The 18,485-nt window shown below is 43.0% G+C and overlaps 1 protein-coding gene across 2 annotated transcripts in view; it reads right to left on the reverse strand.

Annotated features, from left to right (window-relative positions):
- LOC139275038 (rho GTPase-activating protein 42-like) overlaps window positions 1-18,485 on the reverse strand; it is a 608,898-nt gene that overhangs the window by 189,935 nt on the left and 400,478 nt on the right. For both annotated transcript variants that reach the window (XM_070891940.1, XM_070891941.1), the window contains exons 5-6: window positions 8,851-8,952; window positions 3,644-3,754 (exon numbers count right to left, since the gene is read on the reverse strand). In XM_070891940.1, coding sequence (XP_070748041.1) covers window positions 3,644-3,754; window positions 8,851-8,952 — 213 coding nt within the window. The remainder of the gene's footprint in view (window positions 1-3,643; window positions 3,755-8,850; window positions 8,953-18,485) is intronic.

The following is an 18,485-nucleotide window of genomic DNA, read 5'->3' on the forward strand; positions in this document are numbered from 1 at the left end:
ATTTTGTATCTCTCTTCCCAGTAGAAGATGCAAAAGGCATATCAAAAATAGTGGGGAACCAAGGTGCTAATAGTGAGGAACTTAAAGAAATATCAGTAGAGGAAAAAGTACTTGAGATACTAATGGGACTAAAAACCAACAAATCCCCTGGATCTGATGGCCTAGGGTTCTAAAAGAGGTGGCTGCAGAGATAGTAGATGCGTTGGTTGTGATCTTCAAAAATTCCCTAGATTCTAGAATGGTCCCAGCGGATTGGAAGATAGCAAATGTAACACCACTATTCAAGAAAGGAGGAAGAGAGAAAACGGGGAACCACAGACCAATTAGCCTGTGTCGTCGGGAAAATGCTGGAATCCATTATTAAGGAAGTGGTGATGGGGCACTTAGAAAATCATAATATGATTAGGCAGAGTCAACATGGTTTTATGAAAAGGAAATTGTGTTTGACAAATTTATTAGAGTTTATTGTGGATATAACTGGCAAGGTAGATAAAGGGGAACCAGTGGATGTAGTATATTTGGATTTTCAAAAGGCATTAGATAAGGTGCAACATAAGGTTGTTACAGAAGATAAGGGCTCATAGGGTTGGGGTAATATATTTTCATGGATAACGATTGGTTAACGGACATAAAACAGAGATTAGGGTTAAACTGGTCATTTTACGGTTGGCAGGCTATAACTAGTAAGGTGCCACAAGGATCAGTGCTTGGTCCTCAGCTATTTACAATGTATATTAATGACTTAGATGAAGGGACCAAGTGCAATGTATCCAAATTTGCTGATGATACAAAGCTAGGTGAGAAAGTAAGCAAAGTGCCTGCAATGAGATAGACAGGTTAAGTGAGTGGGGAATAAAGTGGCAGATGGAGTATAATGTGGGGAAATGTGAGATTATTTACTTTGGTAGGAAGAACAGAAAAACAGAATATTTCTTAAATAGTGAGAAATCATTAAATGTTGGTATCAGAGAGATTTAGGTGTGCTCATACAGGAAACACACAAAATGTTAGCATGTAGGTACAGCAAGCAATTAGGAAGGCAAATGGCATGCTGGTCTTTATTGCGGGGGGGGGGCGGTTGAAGTACCAGGTAAGGAGGTCTTATTACAGGGCTTTTGTGAGGCCACACCTGGAGTAATGTGCACAGGTTTGGTCTTCTTATCTGCAAAAAGACATACATGCTTTAGAGTCGATACTCTCTGGAGTTCAGAAGAATGAGAGGTGATCTCATTGAAACATATAAGATTCTGAGGGGGATTGATTGGGTAGATGCTGAGAGGTTGCTTGCCCTGGCTGGAGAGCCTAGAACTAGGGATCATAGTCTCAGGATAAGGGGTCAGCCATTTAAGATTGAGAGGAGGAAGAATTTCTTCACTCAAAGGGTTGTGAATTTTTGGAATTCTCGAGCCAAAAGGCTGTGGATGCTCGGTCATTGAGTATATTCAAGGCTGAGATGGATAGATATTTGGACTCGAGGGAAATCAAGGGATATGGGGATTGGGCGGGAAAGTGGAGTTGAGTTCGAAGATCAACCATGATCTTATTGAATGACGGAGCAGGCACGAAGGGCCGTATGGCCTACAACTGCTCCTAATTCTTATGTTCTTATTATCTTCAAATAATGAAAGGTACAGTTGAGTTTGAGGTAAATAAGCTATTTAACTTGGATACAAGGGGAATAGAGGACACGTATGAAAATGTACAAGTCTCAATGCAAGAATAGTGGATCTTTGAAAGAGACACCAAGGGAAGATCATTGATTCAGGATCAAGCATCACATTTTAAAGAGAGTGAAATCAACATCTCTTGACTGGAAAACTAATGTTTATAGAAACATTAATAAAATTGCTCGACTTTTTCTTTTTAAAGCAAAAGTGTTTCCTAAAGAAGGGGATTAACAGGTGGTGTCAGAGGATCAATAGAATCACACATAGGCTCTGGGTGCAGTGAACTCATCAGATGAATGGCCTTTTCTTGTGTTGAATTTTCTTTTACTCTTGTATAGTTACAGTTTTCTTGTCAATTATCTAAAATATATTTCAGAGGATCAGACTTTGTTTTTATGCATCTGGAAATATTTCAACAGCTACCTTCAATTCATTGTTCATCCTAATAATGACATTGCTGGATTTTAGTGCTATCGTTTTTTTTTCTATCAGTGGAGGGATAGGGAGGAGACTTACAAATGGCATGGCACACTGTGTGAATAGCCAGGTTTATTGGTATCATTTGCCCGCATCCTGTTCCAAAACTTGATGCATACATCATAAAAGTTTGAGTCAGGGATTTAAAAAAATAAATGATCAACAGCAAGACCAGCCATTCATAGGGCATACTTTGAGTTCTTATTTGTAAGTCCTGCCCCAGTTCATTAGATCAAAAACAATGCTGCAGCCTTAAACTGCATTCTTGGTGTTGCAATCTGCAAGGTGCTTGCACGTCGTAACAGGAGCACCCTGGGATTTGTGGCATGCTATCTGTTTAGCTTCTTCATTTACAGAAGCCTCACAAACACAATGATAGCTGTGGGAATGAAGCAGAGCTCAAAACTTGGTCCTCCAATAAAGGGTCAGGCCTGTGGAGCAAAATATCATTTCAAGCATTTCCAACAGTCAGATACAACAGTATGGATACGTTTTGTGAATTCTTTAACATTTTATAGCAATTTTATTGTAAGCATTAAAGTTACTGAGATGGCTACTTGAACTAATTTAAAATAACCCCTTGAATTACATGCTTGGCTTTGTGGTGCTTATAGTCACTCATGGTTAGGTTTCCTACCTATTTAGTAATATTTCATGCAGTGACTATTCTTGCATTAACTGTGATTTGTTGCTCTTTTAATGAATATATTTGAGGCAATCTGATGCCAGTGCGATGGGCCCAATGGGTATATGACTTTTGCAAGGGTGATGGACACTGTGGATGTGTGACCCTTGCAAGGATGATGGACACTGTGGATGTGTGACCCTTGCAAGGATGATGGACACTGTGGACGAATGGCCATTGCAAGGGTGATGGAAGTTTTCACACTCTACAGATGCATACTAGATATAAGACGCTATAGGTTAAATTTTCCAAGCACTTTCTTGTGTCAAGGTTCTCGGCCCAGTGCAAGCAGGGATCGGAACAGCCCTTGGTTTTGGACTAAACTGAAGCTGAAAGCAAGAAATCTATTATCTTCTGCCTATGGAACAGAATACAGTATGCTTTCACTTAATAAACATAAGCTTTGCAAAAAACTAAAGTTGACAGTACAAGTAAAGCTAGGCTTCTTGAGGATTCACACTCGTCTGCCAGTTTTTATAGCTATCTTTGTCATTTATTTACCCTAGCCGAGTGCCAGGCTTTGCATTAAAAATTTGAAAAGAAATTTGGTTCAAAAAAAAGTTGTTTTCATTGTTAGATTTGTATTGTATTAGTACTAAATACAATTAAATAAACAAATACAAAAATAAATATATAAATGCAAGTTTTAACACCATATTAAATTATTGAAATGTTGCTTATTTACTTTAAATACCACAGCAAAAATAGCTGCTCGCAGTTAACAGTATAGTGAAGAAATCCTGGAGTATTATTTCGCAAAAGATTGCAACATAGTGAGATTCACTGGTTAGGAAACGATGGAGCATTGACTTACAGGTTCAACAAATTCAAACTTCTTTTTCTCTTGAACTTCCTGAACTTTAAACACATATTCCAATGAAGCTTCATAAAAATTCTGCCGTTCCTTGTCAATTTGTGAGTCAGCCTGTAAATAGAAAGAATTTGGATTTTGCTCAGCATGCCAATTTGATTTGACTTAAAAACTTATCACATAATAAAAGTATGCACTAGTGCCAACACACAGAGCAAATGAAACCCCTAAAAATTTCATGCAGTTATGCAATAGATTGGAGCCTCAACACACTGCAACACAGACTGGATAGATATAAACAGATTCCCCCAAATTCCTAATTTAAAACCTATATAAATCAGAGAAAGTTATGCACAGAAGGAGGCCATTTGACCATTGTCCAAAAAAGAGCTATCCAGCCTAATCCTCTCTGCTAAGGGAAATAGGTCCTTCCTATCCACTTTATCTCAGCCCCATATAATTTACTTCAATTAAATCTCCCCTCAACCTCCTCAGTTCCAAAGAAATTAAGCACAGCCTATCCAATCTTTCCTCATAGCTAAAATTCTCCAGACCCTACATCATCCTCGTAAATCTCCTCTGTACACACTCTAGTACAATCCCATTTTTCATTTAATGTGGTGACCAGAACTGCAAGCCAGCTGTGGCCGAACTAATGTTTTATACAATTCAAGCATAACCTCTGTTGTTAAATGCTATTGCAGTTTGGGAAGGTGTTGCTGAAAGAGCTCTGGACTCAGGTCACCAGCCAGAGTTGAATTTCATGTCAACATCAGTTTACAGCACAACATTATTACCAATCACTGAATTAAATCAGATAGTGCAGTTTTTGTTTTGCGGAGGTGTGTGTCAAAGACAATACATTTTCATTCCACCAGTATCAGAAATATTTTCAGAACACCAGAAAACACAACTCATCCTACCTCGATGGCTGTACCATTGGGCTGTCTTTGGGCTCTCCATTTCTCAGGAACTATTCAGAATAAATACTGACTAAAACGTACGTTAGGGTGGCAGCTTTGGCTCAGTGGTCGCATTCTTATCTCGGAGTCTGAAGGTCAAGCCCCACTCCAGAGACTTGAGCACATAATCTAGACTGAACTTCAGTACAGTAAGGAGAAGTGCAGCACTGTCTTTCGAATGAGACATTAAAACTAGGCTCCGCCCTCTCAGGTGGATGAAAAAGATCCCATGGTACTATTGAAAGAGCAGGGGAATTCTCTCGGTGTCCTGGCGATATTTATTCCCCAATCAACATCATGAAACAGATTATCGGATCATTTTTCTCATTGCTGTTTGTGGGATCTTGCCACTGGCAAATTGGTTGCAGTATTTACCTGCACTAAATGAAACAGTGGCTACACTCAAAAGTACTTCAACGGTTGTGAAGCACTTTGGCATATCCTGAGGTTATGAAAGGCACTGTACTAGTCTTTCTTTTCCTTCTTTTCTTTCTTCTCCATTCTTTAGAAGCCTGTGTCTCGTGTTAAGCCATAACAGTAAGTTGCAGCAGGTTACTCACCTGGGGAAAAAGTTGATCTTTTTCTCAGCCAATGTCCACGTGCTCAGTTTTTCTCTAGCGAGGGTCACTACATATTTTTAAAAGCAATAATCTTGACTAATTATTTCCTGGAATGATTGAAATGTTACTGTTCCACTATCAAGATGACTGAGAGCAGTTAACTTGGCACAGACCTGGAACCAAACCTAGAATCTTCCTGAAATGCAAAGCTAAGTGCAAACCACGCTGTGCTGTTCCCCACTGAGTGATTGGAGAGGTCTGCGCACAACTTTGTGAATAACTCTCTTGATAAATTTGCGGGTTTATCAGTACGTAATGTGTATTTTTTTGGAAAACTATACAAAAAGGCAATGAGGACGAAATTCCACTATTGTGTGCCTCCCATTAGTGCCTCGGGGAGGGGGGCGTGGGGGCGCCAGAGGAACATGAACCAGTTTGCGCCCTTAGGGGAGGAGGGGGGGGATGCTACTGGCTTCTGCAAAATTGCGCAGGAGTTAGCGGAGGCGCGGCGATCCCTTAGTGCCCCGTGGTGGAAATTGGCCAGCGCCCCATGAGGCTGCCGCAAGTGGTGTCCGGGCCAGCCTCACAGGTCGCGAATTGAGCCGGCTTCTGCTCCCAGGGGGGAAGGTAAAGTGGAGGTGTGCTGCGCCAAGCGCTGCCATTTTGTTGTTTTAGACGACTCACCATCCAGCCCGTCTTTGGTGCTCCTTGGCATGGTCCAGACTGCCATTGTGCAGCCCAGCTCTACATTTGGGTGCCGGGCTGTGGCCATGGCACTACACCACCCTGGTGGCCCATCAGAGGCCCTGCAGAGTGCGCAGTGGTCCTCCCCTTTAATAGAAGGGGAGGGATGTTGAAACTTGTCAGCGCTACACGGAGCCACGTAGCGCTGCCGATCCCGCCCGAGTCGCACCCCGGATACCGCCCCATTGCATTTCAATTTCTGAGAGAGGCGGTAACCCCAATTTCGCTGCTGGGGTGGGACTTCTGTGCCGGGTGCAAGAAGTGGCTCCCCAACTGGGTTACCGCCTCCAAACGGGGCACTGGGGAATTTTTCCCCCAATATCTCACTGAGCTATTGTGCCCTCTATGTCAACAATCAGCGGGTGATGTACTAAAGGGTAATCTTGGGTCATGAAATATTATCCTCACAAGGAGTCAATGCCTTCAAGAGATGAGTGGAGAAAACTGGCAAGACAACAATCATACACTCTGAAGAAGACTTCTTCAACATTACTGACATCACAAATATCTTTGAGCTGCTCTATTCTTCCTCCTACGATCCTGGTCCAAAACGATTTAACCTATCCTAGGTCTTTTCAATCCTGCAATGAAGAAATGTAAGGGCTCCCTTCCCATCTCTCAGCATGGGCTGACTACCTCTAAATGATACATAGAAAAATAGGTGCAGGAGTAGGCCATTCGGCCCTTTGAGCCTGCACCTCCATTCAATATGATCATGGCTGATCATGCAACTTCAGTACCCCATTCCTGCCTTCTCTCCATACCCCCTGATCCCTTTAGCCGTAAGGGCCACATCTAACTCCCTTTTGAATATATCCAATGAACTGGACTCAACAACTTTCTGTGGTAGAGAATTCCATAGGTTCACAATTCTCTGGGTGAAAAGGTTTCTCCTCATCTCGGTCCTAGATGGCTTACCCCTTATCCTTAGATTGTGACCCCTGGTTCTGGACTTCCTCAACATCGGGAACATTCTTTCTGCATCTAACCTGTCCAATCCCATCAGAATTTTATATGCTTCTATGAGATCCCCTTAGATTCTTCTAAATTTCAGTGAATATAAGCCTAGTCGATCCAGTCTTTCTTCATATGTCAGTCCTGCAATCCTGGGAATTAGTCTGGTGAACCTTCGCTGCACTCCCTCAATAGCAAGAATGTCCTTGCTCAGATTAGGGGACCAAAACTGCACACAATACTTAAGGTGTGGTCTCACCAAGGCCCTGTACAACTGCAACAAGACCTCCCTGCTCCTATACTCAAATCCTCTCGCTATGAAGACCAACATGCCATTTGCTTTCTTTACTGCCTGCTGTACATGCATGCCTACTTTCAATGACTGATGTACCATGATATCCAGGTCTCGTTGCACCTCCCCTTTTCCTAATCTGTCACCATTCAGATAATAATCTGCCTTCCTGTTTTTGCCACCAAAGTGGATAACCTCACATTATCCACACTATACTGCATCTGCCATGCATTTGCCCACTCACCTAACCAGTCCAAGTCACCCTGCTCTTAGCATCCTCCTCATAGCTCACACTGCCACCTAGCTTTGTGTCATCTGCAAACTTGGAGATATTACATTCAATTCCTTCGTCTAAATCATTAACGTATATTGTAAATAGCTGGGAGCCCAGCACTGAACCTTGCGGTACCCCACTAGTCACTGTCTGCCATTCTAAAAAGGACCCGTTTATTCCCATTCTTTGCTTCCTATCTGCCAACCAGTTCTCGATCCACATCAATACATTACCTCCAATCCCATGTGCCTTAATTTTGCACACTAATCCCTTTCATAAATCCATGCTGACTTGGACCGATCCTGTCACTGCTTTCCAAATGCGCTGCTATTACATCTTTAATAATTGATTCCAGCATTTTCCCCACTATCGATGTCAGGCTAACCGGTCTATAATTCCCTGTTTTCTCTCTCCCTCCTTTTTTTAAAAAGTGGGGTTACATTAGCTACCTTCCAATGCATAGGAACTGATCCAGACTCCATGGAATGTTGGTAAATGACCACTAATGCAGCTACTATTTCTAGGGCTACTTCCTTAAGTACTCTGGGATGCAGACTATCAGGCCCTGGGGATTTGTCAGCCTTCAATCCCATCAATTTCCCTAACACCATTTCCTGACTAATAAGGATTTCCCTCAGTTCCTCCTTCTCGCTAGACCTTCGATCCCCTCATATTTTCGGGAGGTTATTCGTGTCTTCCGTAGTGAAGACAGAACCAATGTATTTGTTCAATTGGTCAGCCATTTCCTTGTTCCCCATTAGGAATTCACCTGATTCTGACTGCAAAGGACCTACATTTGTCTTCACTAATCTTTTTCTCTTCACATATCTGTAGAAGTTTTTGCAGTCAGTTTTTCTGTTCCCTGCAAGCTTACTCTCATAACCAATTTCCCCCCTCCTAATTAAACCCTTAGTCCTCCTCTGCTGAATTCTAAATTTCTCCCAGTCCTCAGGTTTGCTGCTTTTTCTGGCCAATTTATATGCCTCTTCCTTGGATTTAATACTATCCCTAATTTCCCACGTTAGCCATGGTTGAGCCACCTTCCCCATTTTATTTTTACGCCAGATAGGGATGTACAATGGAGAACTCTAGCACGTTGCTCAGTCTTTTACTCTTTGACTTCATCACCTGGAAAAGGCAGAATCTGTAGAGAATCCAACTGGTGTCTCTTCTTAAATGATATAAATAAAGACTATTTTCTGCAAGATAGATGAGAATTTGCTTGACTAAAATTTTTGCTAAATCTTGAAAGGTACCTCAGCTACTCATAAATAGGACCTGTGAAAGAAATTGTTCATTGTATATCTGGAATAATCAGTAGCCAACCTAACAATTAACCAGATTAAGAGAATTTAGAATATTTAATACATAATTGTATTTCAAACTGCAATAAAAGACCCCCTTATAGGCAAGGAATTTCTTACCTCTTGTAAATGAGCTTCCTTTTTCCTTGATGACAGATTCAAATGCTTTTCTAATATAGAGTAGTACTTCTCACTTTCTTTATCAAATTTTTTCTTTCCATCCTAAAAAAAATATACTTTTTGGATAAGTTCAATGTAGCTTTAGAAACAATTAGCGACAAACATTTCAATGGTTTATTGCTTTTAATTTGCAAAATATATTAAATAATTTGAAGCTACCACAATTCATCTGTAATCTTGTACTGAACTGGATATTACTAATTCATTGAAGGGCACTATTTTCTTGGAATATGTTGTCTCTTAAAACTTCGCTTACCAATGCCATCATCATCATCATAGGCAGTCCCTCGAAACGAGGATGACTTGCTTCCACGCCAAAAAAAGGATGAGTTCACAGATATTTCGAATGAAGAACCCAAACTACATTGTCAAGGGTGGAAGATGCCTGTGCGTGGATTTTTTTTAAACGTGTAGTGGCCGTTGCACCCCAGCCACTACACTGCTGCACGGACCTAGTGCGCATAGAAATTTACAGTACGGGAGGAGGTCATTTCAGCCCATCTTAAGTCAAATGCAGTCAATTAGTGGACGATAATCAAATGTATGAAAGGTTGGGCCTCACCACACTATCTTTTATTTTCAGGACAGAATCACATGTCACAAGACAAGCATGCCATTGAGCTGAATCTCTGTAATTTCCTCAGGGCACAAAACAGAAGTTTGCCATATTACAGGGCCATAAAGATACGGTGCTGTCACAAACTTGGTGACTGTTGAGAGCACAAAAGATTGTTCATGATAAATGTGGAACAGTGTGGAACTCTTAACGTTCCCCATTAGACCTCTGTGCTGCAGTAATAACGCAAACTTCTGTTTACCAATGCATGCACTGAAAGGATAACTTCAATTTTGATTAACTCAGCAATGCTCAAAACTTTATTTCTTAAATCAATTATGTTTTCGTATTGGTTACTGGTGTGTAATAAAAAACAAATTAATATAAATAAGGATTGCTCCAACAGGATATTTTAATGTAATATCCCCAAATATATTTTCACTTCAAATATAACTAAACCTTCATTTAAATATAATTTTTTTTTAAAACAAAATTTGTCTGAGCAACAAAATAATCTAAATTTGCTGTACAGTGGGTTTGTACTGAGTTTTTTTTAAAGCTATTAAGATCTGATACAAAATATGATTATACCTCCTTCTAAAGCTGCTTGGGATTTTAATGCTTTAGTTATACCAATCTACCAATGCAACTGAAACAGATTGAAAAGAAACAAATACATAATTCCCTGAAAGCACAAGTAGATAAATCCATTAAAAAGATCAACAGCATTTTGGATTTTTATAAATAGGGGAAAAGAGTATGAATAAACAACTAATCAGAAATTCATACAAGATATTTGTTGGCATGGTCTACAATTTCAAATGTTCCATTATAGAAAGGTTTATTAAAGTCATAAGCCGGAATTTTAATTGGGAGTCGGATTGGGAGCATGGGGATACCGGGGGGGAGGCGTGGAAGCAGTTCGGAAAACCGGGAGAACAGGTTTCCCATAAGCCCTGCCAACTTTAAAGGCAGGGCCTGATTTGCATATGAAACCTCTGATTCCCACCAGCTGCCGGCCAGATGGAGAGGTTGGCTTGCTGCGGGCGGGTAGGTATGTGGCACTAGGCCGCAGAGAGGAGGGAGGGGGGCATCGAGTGTAGGCCGGACACGAGCATCGAGGGTTGGAGGAGGGAGGACGAGATCATCGCTGGGCTGGAGGTACTCGGCGGGGGGGGGAAGAGAGAGGGAAGGGAAAGAGAATGGGGCCAGCCTGGAGGAGGTGGTGGTAGTTGTGGGGGAGAGAGAGAGATTATCACTGGCCTGGAGGTGATCGTGGGAATGATTGGGTGCCGGAAGGTGGGGAGGAGACAATCACCACCAGCCTGGAGGTCATTTGGGGGGGGGTGGGGGAGGAGAGAATTCGGAGGCCTCGTGGTGGTCAATGATCACGGGCTTGTGGGGGGGGGTGAGGCAGGGACACTGCATCTAGGAAGTTAAGTGTACCGACATTTACTTCCTGGATCGAGCAGTCCTCGCCTTCCATTAGTTGTTGGGTTTCACGAGGCCTGTGCTCTTCTTCAAAGGGCAGGCATTGGGCAGGCAATCAGGAGCTAATACCTGAGAGAGGGAAGCATTACCTCAAAATCTCTCACCCCCACTTGTCACACCTCGGATCCCTCACCACCTCTCCTGAAGGCGCTGCTCAGCGTTGAGCTTACGGCTCACATCCCACCATAGGCAACTAGGCCCATACAGTACAGCCTGGTCTCCAGTCATCTCGGACCCCTTGCCATGGACCAAGACCTTGCTCAGCTAAGCCTGTGTGATAGCCAGTGTGCAACGGCCACCCCACGTTAAAAGAACTCACGCACAGACATCTTCCACCCTTCAAAATGAAGTTTGGAACCTGGAACATCAGGACCCTCATGGACAACTCCAACAGCGACAGACTGGAATGCCGCACCGCCATCATTGCCCAGGAACTCAGACGCTTCGATGTCGACATCGCCGCCCTAAGCGACACCCGGCAGGCAGGGGAAGGCCAGTTCAAAGAACAAGGTGGTGGTTACACCTTCTTCTGGAAAGGCAAACCAAAAGAACGCCACCTCCATGGAGTTGGCTTCGCCATCAACAACGAGCTGGCCGGCCGCCTCAGGACTCCCCCTGCGGGATAAACGAATGTCTCATGACTATCCGGCTCACCCTATTCTGGAACCAGAGCGCCATAGTTATCAGCGCATATGCCCCAACACTCGACACAACAGATGAGGCCAAAGAGGAATTCTACTCCAGCCTCGAACAATCCCTGTCCCGAGTCCCTGCGGACGACAAACTGATCCTCCTCGGCGACTTCAACACCAGAGTCAGTAAGGACACATACCTCTGGGGAGGTGTGATTGGCAGAGAGGGGGTAGGGAAAACCAACTCCAGCGGTACCCTGCTCCTGACAAAATGCCTAGAACACGACCTTGTCATCACCAACATCTTGTTCCACCAGAGGGACATGTACAAGGCATCGTGGCAACACTCTCGCTCCAAGCACTGGCACCTGCTCGACGCGTCATCGTCCAAGCGAAGGACCGCAAGGACATGCATATCACCCGCGCCATGAGAGGGGCCGACAACTGCTGGACGGACCATCGCCTAATCCATTCGTCATCAACATGCCCGACACGTGACTCCCAAAGCAAGCGCTCTACTCGGAACTCCTACACGGCAAGCGAGCCCTAGGTGGGCAGAGGAAATGTTTCAAGGACACCCTCAAAACCTCCTTGATAAAGTGCAACATCCCCACCCACACCTGGGAATCCCTGGGCCCTAAGTGGAGGAAGAGCATCCAGGAGGACGCTGAGCATCTCGCCGAGAGCATGCAGAAACCAAACGCAGACAGCGGAAGGAGTGTGTGGCAAACTAGACTCCCCACCCACCCTTTCCTTCAACCACTGTCTGTCCCACCTGTGACAGAGACTGTAATTCCCATATTGGACTGTACAGTCACCTGAGAACTCACTTTCAGTGGAAGCAAGTCTTCCTCGATTTTGAAGGACTGCCTATGATGATGATCTTCTTTGAAGTAGTGCCATGAGATCTTTTATGCCCAAAACTCGACGCAACAGATGAGGCCAAAGAGGAATTCTACTCCAGCCTCGAACAATCCCTGTTCCGAGTCCCTGCGGACGACAAACTGATCCTCCTCGGCAACTTCAACACCAGAGTCGGTAAGGACACAGACCTCTGGGGAGGTGTGATTGGCAGAGAGGGGGTAGGAAAAACCAACTCCAGCGGTACCCTGCTCCTGACAAAATGCCTCGAACACGACCTTGTCAACACCAACATCTTGTTCCGCCAGAGGGACAAGTACAAGGCATCGTGGCAACACCCTCGCTCCAAGCTGAGAGAGGAGACAGGGTCCTGATTTAACGTCTCATCTGAAAGGCGCCACCTCCGACAGTGCAGCATTCCCTCACTATCCGACCCCAACCCACCAGTTTTTTGGGTTAAAATTTCACCCATAGAAAGTGTACTAAATGATTTCATCAAGGTGATGCCACGGATAGGAAACTATGAGGAGAGATTTGAAATAATGACAACTTCTGCTGGAGCAGAGAAAGCTAAGTGGAGATCTTTAAAATTAGGGGCCATTAATTGAAAATGGACAAAAACAGTGAGGAGAGAGGTTAGGATCAATTTCTTTCCACGGAAGGTTGTTGAAAAATTCTTTGCCACCGGAAGTGGTTGAGGTAGTACAATTGTATTTTTTAAGAAAAGACTGGAAAATATTTGAAGGGGAGGAAGATATAATGCTATAGGGAGAGATCAGGACAATGATATTAGTTCTGGATTGCTCCAACAAAGAAAAAGCACAAACACTAAAGGCCAAATGGCCTCCCCCAGTGCTGTCAACTTCTATGGACTGATGCCATCTCTTTTGAACCAGTGAAATTATATTGTTATCATGTAATAAAGCATTTCAATTTTCATCAAAAGTTAGAGCCTCACTGCATGCATTGTAATTTACTTACATGGATGAAGTAGTGTTTTGAGTTTCTGACAAAGCTGGAACACAGTGTGCGCAGCCAATGTATGTGCATCATCTACTAAGAAGGTAAACTCATGCCAGGACATAGCTTTAAATCATGATGTGCATTGCACTGTGTAAGTTTTTGGGTTGGCTCCAAATGTTGAGATAAAAATTCCTAGTATCATGTGGTCAAATGATGCAAGCTGCTAGTTATATACCTTTAAAATGAAGGTAATCCTAGTTTAGATGACATTCACCATTAACCTAGATAGTTACAGGTTCCTCTTTCCCAGCCTAATAAAATATACCATTCTCTAACTCAAAAGAAACCATCTTTGGAACAAAAATTGCTCTTTCACAATCCTACACACTTTGTACACCTAACTATAACTCACCACCCTCAACCAACTCTTCTTCCAGAAGGCTGTAAATTGATGGAGTTTAAGCATGCATGGAATGTCAAGGACTGGTCACGATGGGACAGCAAAGTATTTTCTCGTAACTTTGCACAATATCAAATTTGTGAAAACTGCACCCACTTAGAGTCCTCTGCATTCACTGTTACAATTCTGGCAAATTAATAAAACAGCTCTCCCAATATTCCCATCAATTCTATGTCAAGATAGCATATCGTGAAGTACTTCAAACTGTAGCTCATTTAAATTTAAACTTTCATCTTTTTGAAAGTACTTTGTTTTTGATTAAATAACATCGGTGTGAACACATCCAATTCATCACTCTTCATGTCAAATTCTGTTCTTGTAAAGTCCTTACTGAATTGTCTTAATACTTAGAAACATAGAAACATAGAAAATAGGTGCAGGAGTAGGCCATTCGGCCCTTCGAGCCTGCACCGCCATTCAATGAGTTCATGGCTTTAGCTCTTTTTCTCTGGTTTACTTTTTCTAGTTTCAACAGTGTCAGCACCCTACTGATAACTGGATTCAACCCAAATATCACTGCTACACACCAATTGTCTGGATCCCATTTTAGATTTTTTTCCTGGTAATCACTTTATTTTGATGACTTCCAAGACTTATGTCCTTGTGCTCAACTCGATTTGGAAACTTGGATCCAGTAGCTACAAAAGCAGCACAATTCGCATTTACATCAACACTTTCCTGATTCCACTGCAGATCTCTTTAATTCCCTTTAATACTACTGTCAACAGTGTCTTTATGACCAGATTATAAAAAAGATATCTAACATTGGAAACACATTATTACGGCTGGCCTAATCCTAGCTGCTACACTTCAGAATCACATGGAAAGAATTGAGAAATCCTATCAGATCAGTTGAATATTCAGTACATTGAATTAATCAAGAGTTACCTAATAATCAGCACCCACTGAAGGATCATACTGGGTAGAAAAAATAACTTGGGCGTTTGTTAGACTTCTGAACTGTTATTCCACAACCGCGGTTGTGCCGAGCAATGGCAACAGGTACAATAGTCAATATAAAACATAAACGTGCATTTATATAGCCCCTTTAGAGTAGGGAAACATCCAAAGGTACTTCACAGACATTGAATCAAAACAATTGGCACAGAACCAAAGGAGAAGATATTACAAGGGGTGACTAAGAGCTTGGTTCAAGAAGTAGGTTTTAAGGAGCATCTTAATAGAGAGAGAGGTGGAGAGGATGAGAAGTTTAGAGAAAGAATTCCAAAGATTAGGGCCAAGACCACTGAAGACAACCATGATGGTGCGTAATGAGTTTTTAAAAATTCATTTAAGGGATGTGGGAATCGCTAGCAAGGCTAGCATCCCTAATTGCCCTTGAGAAGGTGGTAATGAACTGCCTTCTTGAACGGCTGCAGTCCTTACATAGAAACATAGAAAATAGGTGCAAGAGTAGGCCATTTGGCCCTTTGAGCCTGCACCACCATTCAATAAAATGGCTGATCATTCACCTCAGTACCCCTTTCCTGCTTTCTCTCTATACCCCTTGATCCCCTTAGCCGTAAGGGCCATATCTAACCCCCTCTTAAATATATCCAATGAACTGGTATCAACAACTCTCTGCAGCAGGGAATTCCACAGGTTAACAACTCTCTGACTGAAGAGGTTTCTCCTCATTTCAGACCTCAATGGCTTACCCCTTATCCTAAGACTATGTCCCCTGGTTCTGGACTTCCCCAACATTGGGAACATTCTATCCGCATCTAACCTGTCCCGTCCCGTCAGAATCTTATATGTTTCTATGAGATCCCCTCTCATCCTTCTAAACTTCAATGTATAAAGGCCCAGTTGATCCAGTCTCTCCTCATATGTCAGTCCTGCCATCCCGGGAATCAGTTTGGTGAACCTTCGCTGCACTCCCTCAATAGCAAGAACGTCCTTCCTCAGATTAGAAGACTAAAACGGAACACAAAATTCCAGGTGAGGCCTCACCAAGGCCCTGTACAACTGCAGTAAGACCTTCCTGCTCCTATAATCAAATCCCCTCGCTATGAAGGCCAACATACCATTTGCCTTCTTCACCGCCTGCTGTACTGTATGCCAACTTTCAATGACTGATGAACCATGACATCCATGTCTCGTTGCACCTCCCCTTTTCCTAATCTGCCGCCATTCAGATAATATTCTGCCTTCGTGTTTTTGCCGCCAAAACCTCACATTTATTCACATTATACTGCATCTGCCATACATTTGCCCACTCACCTAACCTGTCCAAGTCACCCTGCAGCATCCTAGCGTCCCCCTCACAGCTCACACCGCCACCCAGCTTAGTGTCATCTGCAAACTTGGAGATATTACACTCAATTCCTTCATCCATATCATATATTGTAAACAGCTGTAAAGAGCTGGGGTCCCAGCACTGAGACATGCGGCACCCCACTAGTCACTGCCTGCCATTCTGAAAAGGACCCGTTTATCCCGACTCTCTGCTTCCTGTCTGCCAACCAGTTCTCTATCCATGTCAGTATATTACCCCCAATACCATGTGCTTTAATTTTGCACACCAATCTCTTGTGTGGGACCTTGTCAAAAGCCTTTTGAAAGTCCAAATATACCACATACACTGGATTTCCCTTGTCCACTCTACCAGTTACATCCTCAAAAACTTCCAGAAGATTTGTCAAGCATGATTTCCCCTTCATAAATCCATGCTGACTTGGACTGATCCTGTCACTGCTTTCCAAATGTGCTGCTATTTCATCTTTAATAATTGATTCCAACATTTTCCCCACTACTGATGTCAGGCTAACCGATCTATAATTACCCGCTTTCTCTCTCCCTCCCTTTTTAAAAAGTGGTGTTACATTAGCTACCCTACAGTCCATAGGAACTGATCCAGAGTCGATAGACTGTTGGAAAATGATCACGAATGCATCCACTATTTCTAGGGCCACTTCCTTAAGTACTCTGGGATGCAGACATTCAGGCCCCGGGGATTTATCGGCCTTCAATCCCATCAATTTCCCTAACACAATTTCCCGCCTAATAAGGATATCCTACAGTTCCTCCTTCTCACTAGACCCTCGGTCTCCCAGTACTTCCGGAAGGTTATTTGTGTCTTCCTTCGTGAAGACAGAACCAAAGTATTTATTTGTTCAACTGGTCTGCCATTTCTTTGTTCCCAATTATAAATTCACCTGAATCCGACTGCAAGGGACCTACATTTGTCTTCACTAATCTTTTTCTCTTCACATATCTGTAGAAGTTTTTGCAGTCAGTTTTTATGTTCCTGGCAAGCTTCTTCTCGTACAATATTTTCCCCCTCTTAATCGAACCCTTTGTCCTCCTCTGCTGAATTTTAAATTTCTCCCAGTCCTCAGGTTTGTTGCTTTTTCTGGCCAATTTATATTCCTCTTCCTTGGATTTAACACTATCCTTAATTTCCCTTGTTAGCCACAGTTGAGCCACCTTCCCCATTTTATTTTTACTCCAGACAGGGATGTACAATTGCTGAAGTTCATCCATGTGATTTTTAAATGTTTGCCATTACCTATCCACCGTCAACCATTTAAGTATCATTTACCAGTCTATTCTATCCAATTCATGCCTCAAACCATCGAAGTTACCTTTCCTTAAGTTCAGGACCCTAGTTTCTGAATTAACCATGTCACTCTCCATCTTAATAAAGAATTCTACCATGTTATGGTCACTCTTCCCCAAGGGGCCTCGCACAACAAGATTGCTAATTAGTCCTTTCTCATTACACATCACCCAGTCTAGGATGGCCAGCTCCCTAGTTGGTTCCTCGACATATTGGTCTAGAAAACCATCCCTAATACACTTCAGGAAATCCTCCCACCGCATTGTTACCAGTTTGGTTAGCCCAATCAATATGTAGATTAAAGTCACTCATGATAACTGTTGTACCTTTATTGCATGCATCCCTAATTTCTTCTTTGATGCTGTCCCCAACCTTACTACTACTGTTTGGTGGTCTGTACACAACTCCCACTAGCGTTTTCTGCCCCTTGGTATTCCTTAGCTCCACCCATACCGATTCCACATCATCCAAGCTAATGTCCTTTCTTACTATTGCATTAATTTCCTCTTTAACCAGCAATGCCACCCCGCCTCCTTTTCCTTTCTGTCTATGCTTCCCAAATGTTGAATACCCCTGGATGTTGAGTTCCCAGCCTTGGTCACCCTGGAGCCATGTCTCCGTGATGCCAATTACATCATACCCGTTAACTGCTATCTGCGCAGTTAATTCGTCCACCTTATTCTGAATAATCCTCGCATTGAGGCACAAAGCCTTCAGGCTTGTCTTTCTATCACACTTTGCCCCTTTAGAATTTTGCTGCAATGTGGCCCTTTTTGCTTTTTGCCTTGGGTTTCTCTGCCCTCCACTTTTACTTTTCTTCTTTCTATCATTTGCTTCTACCCCCATTCTACTTCCCTCTGTCTCCCTGCATAGGTTCCCATCCCCCTGACATATTAGTTTAACTCCTCCCCAACAGCACTAGCAAACACTCCCCCTTGGACATTGGTTCCAGTCCTGCCCAGGTGCAGACCGTCCGGTTTGTACTGGTCCCACCTCCCCCAGAACTGGTTTCAATGACACAGGAATTTGAATCCATTCCTTCTGCACCAT

Source organism: Pristiophorus japonicus, chromosome 10 (assembly GCF_044704955.1).
Source record: "Pristiophorus japonicus isolate sPriJap1 chromosome 10, sPriJap1.hap1, whole genome shotgun sequence".
Lineage (NCBI taxonomy): Eukaryota > Metazoa > Chordata > Chondrichthyes > Pristiophoridae > Pristiophorus > Pristiophorus japonicus.